This window comes from Eucalyptus grandis, chromosome 7 (assembly GCF_016545825.1).
Source record: "Eucalyptus grandis isolate ANBG69807.140 chromosome 7, ASM1654582v1, whole genome shotgun sequence".
NCBI classification, from domain to species: Eukaryota; Viridiplantae; Streptophyta; class Magnoliopsida; order Myrtales; family Myrtaceae; genus Eucalyptus; species Eucalyptus grandis.
The window spans coordinates 23610773-23617378 of record NC_052618.1 but is presented as its reverse complement, the minus strand read 5'-3'; the positions used below and the strand labels follow the sequence as shown (position 1 = coordinate 23617378).

At 43.0% G+C, this 6606-nt stretch overlaps 1 protein-coding gene across 1 annotated transcript; it reads right to left on the bottom strand.

Annotated features, from left to right (window-relative positions):
* Nucleotides 1-759: 759 nt before the first annotated feature.
* Nucleotides 760-5644, bottom strand: LOC104453097 (BTB/POZ domain-containing protein NPY2). Its single transcript, XM_010067610.3, is given in 9 exon segments — nucleotides 760-1421; nucleotides 1424-1479; nucleotides 1482-1550; nucleotides 1553-1655; nucleotides 1846-2242; nucleotides 2244-3013; nucleotides 3592-3661; nucleotides 4884-5261; nucleotides 5489-5644. Coding segments are annotated over 8 exon segments (1869 nt in total). The 5' UTR covers nucleotides 4946-5261; nucleotides 5489-5644; the 3' UTR covers nucleotides 760-1079.
* Between the last annotated feature and the right edge of the window lie 962 nt (nucleotides 5645-6606).

The window sequence follows — 6606 nt, the reverse complement described above, 5'->3', positions numbered from 1 at the left end:
TTTGAAGATGATTTCTAGTTATTCATATTTCAAGTTTTACACTAGTAAGAGATAGAATTTTAAACATATGTGAAATATTTTCTCATTATTCATTTTTGAATTTTAAACTCTATTACATATAAAAATTTGATTGATAATAATGAAATGCAAACTCATGCTTAGTTGTCAATTTTGAGCCCCATGAAACTATGTCATGCATCATGCCATATGTTAATTGCAAGCGCAAAGTGAGGTGACACATGATGAGTACTAAAACGAATATTCTCTCACTTCCAATTTTAAGTAAATATAAGAGACATCCCATTTTATTTTCACTTCTTTTCAAATAGGAATTGAAAAGGTAATAAATTTCCTAGGTCTTAATTAATAAATTACAAACGAGAAATGACTTTTACTTTAGGTTAATTTTAACTCTTTACTAAGAGAAACACCAAACATGCCAAGATCATGTGTCGGAATTTTATTAGTTCATGAATATAGTCTTTTTATTTAAAGGGTCACTCACAACAATCCGACAAACCATTTAGTAAATCAATTTTGTAAATCAATTTTAGTAAGTATAGCATTACTCTATTACTAATTTGGGGGGGAGGGGGTGTCAATTATTCGTTTGGGTTACTTCAGAATGAGAGAGTGGCTTTAAGTTTCTTGGAGGCACGCCATTGACATCAATCTCTGTTCGATTAAGAGGTCAAAAGAACACTACTTTTAAAGGTCACATTTGCAAATATTACTAAAAAGTAAGTGCCAACTTTAGAGTTTTCAAAATCTCAACGAGGACGAATCACTAACCATTGCTGAATCTACTTAATAATGACGTCATAATTGACGCTTCTTATAAAGGGCAAATTACATCTTCTTTTCCTGAAATAGAAGTTGCTGTCAACTTGAACAACTCTTGCTAACAAAATACAAATTCTTCTTCAGCAGACCAGCACTTACCTGCGATCCTTAGCCATCATATGTACTCTCACTTCCACTTCAAAAGGACATTATCCAACATTTGATGTCTCTAAATCCTATTAAGTCGGGTGCCAAAAAAAGAACATATTAAAAACTACCCCCGATTCACAGTTTCACTATGATACCGAGTACCTCCTGTTCTGGGAAGGCGTCGACTTCACTTCATCCACATTACCGTTGCCGGAGCCGAGACTCTCGGAGGAATCCGAGCCGCTGTTGTTTTCGCTCTGGCTTTTGCTCGAGAACATCTTCATGAACACTTTCTTCGACCGGAGCAGCCCTTTCATCTTGGTTATCGCGGCCTTGTCCACATTCGGCTTTCCCTCCCCATTCCTCTCGGGCCCTCCTCGGGCCCCGATGCTTAGCCGCAGCGAGGCCAGCTCGGTCTTGAGGGCCTTGAGCTCCTCCGCCGTGGCCACGGCATCCCAGTCTTCCTCTGTGTTGGTATTGGCGGACCTCGGGAGCTCCCATGGGACCCGTTGTTCAGCTCCCGAAGGCTTTTGGGGAGGTCTGGGTGCTGCTCCCGGATGACGCAGCCACCCTGACCTGCTCGAAGAAGAGCACTTGCACGACGACGCGTAAAGGAGCCGCTCGTTTTGCACAGCGTGCATGCACGCGTCAACTGAGAGCTTCTTGCAGTCCATCAGCTTGCAAATTCTCTTCCTCTCACTCTTGGTGATCCCAGGATGCTCCTGCATCGATGACAGTTCAACACAAATCATCAACATTAATGATCCCTAATCAGAACTTGCGTTTCTTCGGTAAGACAGACTGAAATCAGATCTATTTGGAATGAACCCAACAGTTTGAAATGCTCCGTGCGCGTCAGATACTAATACATCTTAGAGTCCAAGAGAAAAGAGAAAGGCGCGAAACTCTTACCTTGAGATACATGTCGATGGCTCGGTAAAGTCCGTCATGGGAAGGCCGAGGAACACTTGACAGCATCTCAGCGAGTTCAACAAACTTCGACAAAGGCAGGTTACGATCTTTTGATATTTCGGCGAGGTACGCATCAATTAGTTTTGCCACCATCAGCTTGGAAGCATCGGACAAGATCCCCGGCCTCCTCATGCCTCCCAGCTCATGCTCTTCTTCAAGGGACTCGATCTCCTGGTTCTCCCGTGACAAGAATTCCTCAATTACAGCGATTACAGTGCCAACATCATACATCATACTTTCTCCTTCTGGTGCTCGTATGAGTAAATCATTCACGTTAGCCTCCTCTAGTTGCTGTCCTATCTTCCCGATCAAGTCCCTTTTGCTGTCTCCCTGAATCGACCCAAATGGCTGCCTTTAACAACTTCAGCAAGAAACCACAGGAGACACTGCATTTCTCTTCGGGCAACAGCCGCACGATTGTGTCAACCACCAGCCGATACTTTAGTGTATCTCCACATTTGGACATCCCTTTGCTGAACCCGGGCAACCTTCTGTAAGCATAAGCTTTCAGTGCTTCACCGATGATTTCGCCCTGAAGTACCTCTTTCATTTTGATATTCATCAAAACGCGCTTGTATAACTCGATATCAAGCTCACAAAGATCCTCAACCCACCAGTCCTTTGGAACCACACGAGTTCGGACACCATTTGAGTCTGTCCCATTTTCCTCTGCCAGCTTCTTTCGGTTGTATGAATAGGACCAATCGACCTTGGAGATGTCAACACAGGCCTTCACAGCAATTGACTCAATACTTTGATTCACCAACTTCAACTCCTCAGAACGTGGTAATAAGGATGTTGTGGTCTGAAGAACAATGATCGAATCCTTCCAACTTCGGAAAATGCTAGAGCTAAGAAAGACTTCAATTTTGTAGATAAGATTCCCCTTTTCAACTGTCTCGTACATTTCTAAGTACTCAGCTGCGCACCTGGCAGCAACGACATTGTAGGCATTCAGGGTGACAGTCATGCCATAACAGAACTTGGCGCAGACCTCAAATGAGGCAGGCCCACCAGGAATGTCCGAGATGTTGACTTCATTGCCGTCATCATTATTGGTAGCTGCAACCAGTTTCTGCAGAAGTGCGCTCTTTGACAGAAGAGGAAACTGCAACAAGTAGATTAATCCCTTATTAAGAAAGAAGTACCAAATCTCTACAGGATATACTAACGAACAGACAACTCTACGCGGTCGACGTTGAAGTTTATGCGAGGGCAAGTTTATGCACTGATGGTTCATCAGAAGAATTCATAGTTCAATCACATTTACTTAACCTGCCAATTTTCAACTAAAGAAACAAATTACGGGTCCAGCTTTCCATTGAAATTGATATTGGACGAAGAAATTGAATCTATTTATTGTCCTCAGAAATCTGAGGAGTCCAACAAAGGAGTCAAGCTAGATAGGCAAACTATGGTAGTGCTAAAGTAAGTCATGACAAGTTTTTGCTTTGTGCAGAACTACTAATGGCAACCTCATTTCAAGTAAAGGAGCACAAGAAGTAGGCCAAAACTTAGTCCCATTTACTTTATCATGGCATGGCTATACTTTAACGTGACGGGAACAGAACCTTAAAAGGTAATGTCAGCACATTTTGGTTATGCGTGGCAAAATAAGCCGAGAAAGTCACAATGTCATTGCTTTTTTGTTGTGGTTGTGTAGAAAGAGTTCTGAGTTGACCATACCTTGTGCAAGTAGAACTTAACACTCCCAATACTGACGGTGATATCAGTTGCCAACTCACTTGAAACATACCTGCACGTTGTCATGCCCCCTTATGGTGTTATTGATACAACTATGCAGAAATGAATCCCAGAATAAATGTTCACAACACAATGCACAAAATTCAAGCACTTTAAGGCATCACTGATAAAAAACCTCCACATGAAGTTGCATAGGCATGCATGGGCGTATCAAGAATCTTCCCACTTACAAAGCACAGAACTAGTTCAATTTTTTAGCCAATCGAACTGCTTGAGAGAGAAAAACCATAAAAACATACCCAGAAGTCAAGTCTATCAAAGAGAAAATTTGTGCAAATGTTGATGTACTGCAGACTGCTGTCAACGACAGTTTGGTTGTAACAACAATTATCATTAAGGTGAAATCAGTCTTACGACTGACTGGATGCTGTTGCACATTAAGGCATCACCAAAATGCAAATTTTGAACTTCAACACTTTCCTGTCAAGGTTAAGATGGATCTCCATTGAGCACCATATGCCTATCATAAATGATTAGTTGATGTAGCAAACACGATGGCAGAGTTCCTAGTTTTCTGTGCCTTACCATCTCCTGCTGCGATGCCAACTAATGCATCTTTTAATGCAGCTTCTATTTTCCACCTATTTAGCCAAAAAAGGAAACTGCATCTATTCAAGTTCCTAAACACCTTGCGAGAACTAAAAGAGAAACAAATATAGCACAAGGCATCGATCCAATTCAAATCAACAATTTACATTCAAACTTTTCTATGGACAGAGCAAGAACATTGATAGGATAAAATTCGAAACGAGTTAAAGAAAAATTTCTCCCAACACTTATGTGAAGCTTTTCTCGGTATGTCCCCGCCTAATCCCCCAGGCTAGCTGTGAAAGGGTAAAATCAAGCCATGGAGTCCGGTAATACTTAAATCTGACCGAGGTTGGGAAGGATGAAGAAGACAATGACAGCATATGCATCGCTGCTGAAGGAGCAAATTTTTCATCAAAAAAGCCATTCCTACTCGTGAAATCATGTCTTTTAGAAGCCATGGAAACTCGAAAAAAGGGACCCAGCTCGGTAAATCTGTCCGTTAGTGCAGACACCACTTCGGCCATTGGCTGGTCGGCAATGAAGGATCACTTTCTCATTGCCAACCAACCAAACCAAATCAATCCAAAACCGCAGGACGATGGAGAGCACATCCAGAAACTTTCCCTCTTATTCTAATCAAAAGAGAAACTTAGGAAAAACGCAAAGAGCTCCGGAGATGTTACCTGACATTGTCTCCTTCGTTCTGGAACGAATCGGGCTTCGACCCGAGTTTCATAAACTTCATCTTGACAAAACCAGGACCACCCCCGCAAAACGAACCTCCCTCACAACTCAACTGATCCCCGTTAGATCAAATGAACTCAAAAAGCACTGTCCAACGACCTCACATGATTCCTAACCCGAGGCCGACAATCTTTCCCGGGGACGGAAAGGCGGATACTCCGAACATTGGGGGGGACCAGAAGAAGTTCACGAATATGGCCGACTTTCTGGGGGCGCCAAGGGAGGAATAGATCTCAGAAGCGAAGGGGAGGATAATAATGCGCTCCAATGCTCCTCAGTGCTATGACCGAATCTTGACACCAACCATGGCACAGAGTCTGAGTAAGAAAGAGAGAGAGTGAGAGAGAGAGAGAGAGAGAATGGCAATATTTTAATAGGGGAGGTTCTCTTGAATGGGAAGAGACTGAGAGCTGAGGGAAGAGCTTGTTTCCTTGGCTGAAGGCAAAGCCCACAGAGTAAGGGCGCACCTTGTGAGCCGAGGAGACACAGCCATCACTCAGACCTCTCTCCCCACTAACACTTTAAATATAATTCTCAAACACACCATTTAGCAGAGTCTGACGCAACGCACCATCTCTACAGCCATCTCCCCCCTTTAAAAAATCTCTCTCTCCCTCTGATCTCCCTGAACACTCTGTTTCTTTGAATCCCTCTCAGTCTCAGCAACCCAAAAAGAAAAAAGAAAAAGAAAAAGAGAGGGGACAAAAAAATAAAGAAAAGGGTACTGAAGATTCATGCCTGCGCGGCCTCAATTTCCACTAATATCGACCACTCTTCGACCGTTGGAGCTTTGAGGAACCTGCAACTGAAAACAGCATCTCGGTATTAGTTGAGGAAACCCACCAGAACGCCAGACAATAAGCATCTATCTTTTAAGTGTTCCCCCCTCCTCCTCTTTCTTCGCAGGAATAATTCAGAGAGAGGGAGGACAGAATATGGTCGGTCAATTAGTATAGCGACGGAGGATCAAACAGGGACTCAACAACGAAATCAATTCAACAGGGGAACTGAACAATTTATTATAAAAGAAAACAAGAAAACAGGGGAAAGAAAGAGGAGAGAGAGAGAGAGAGAGAGAGAGAGGAGTACCCCCATGAGAGCATATCTCGGGAATCAAGTAAAATAATGATCCAAAGAGATCCTAATATTCTGTAAAGCGCAGAGCTTCACAAGCCCCACATGAAAAGGAAATGGCGAGCCAAAACAGAGAGGGAAAAAAATAAAGGCGACATTTTTATCTTTTCGAGATTTGTTTTTCGCGTAGAAGCAGAAGGACACAAACCCAAAACTCACTCTCCGTGCACAACCCATCGAAACCAACCCAAGCCCACTTTTTCTTTCTCTTTTCTGTTGCCAAAAATCTGCAAGTTAGACGAGAGAGGATGACAAGAAAATCACATGCATCGCTTCAGAGCTCAACCCAAGAGCACAGGAGACACGTCAACTGAGATAGCACGGTGCTGATAATTGAACAGGAAAAGGGGGGGGGGGGGAGGAATCTTATAATGCATACGAGTACACTCTTCGAGTCCGGGAGGACGAGGCTCATTTACTTCATAGCACCAGCATTAAATTTTGCTTTCAGAACTTGTAGAGAGAGAACGAGAGAGAGAGGGGGGAGAATCCTGAACACAAAATCCCAAGGGGGAATAATGAAAACGT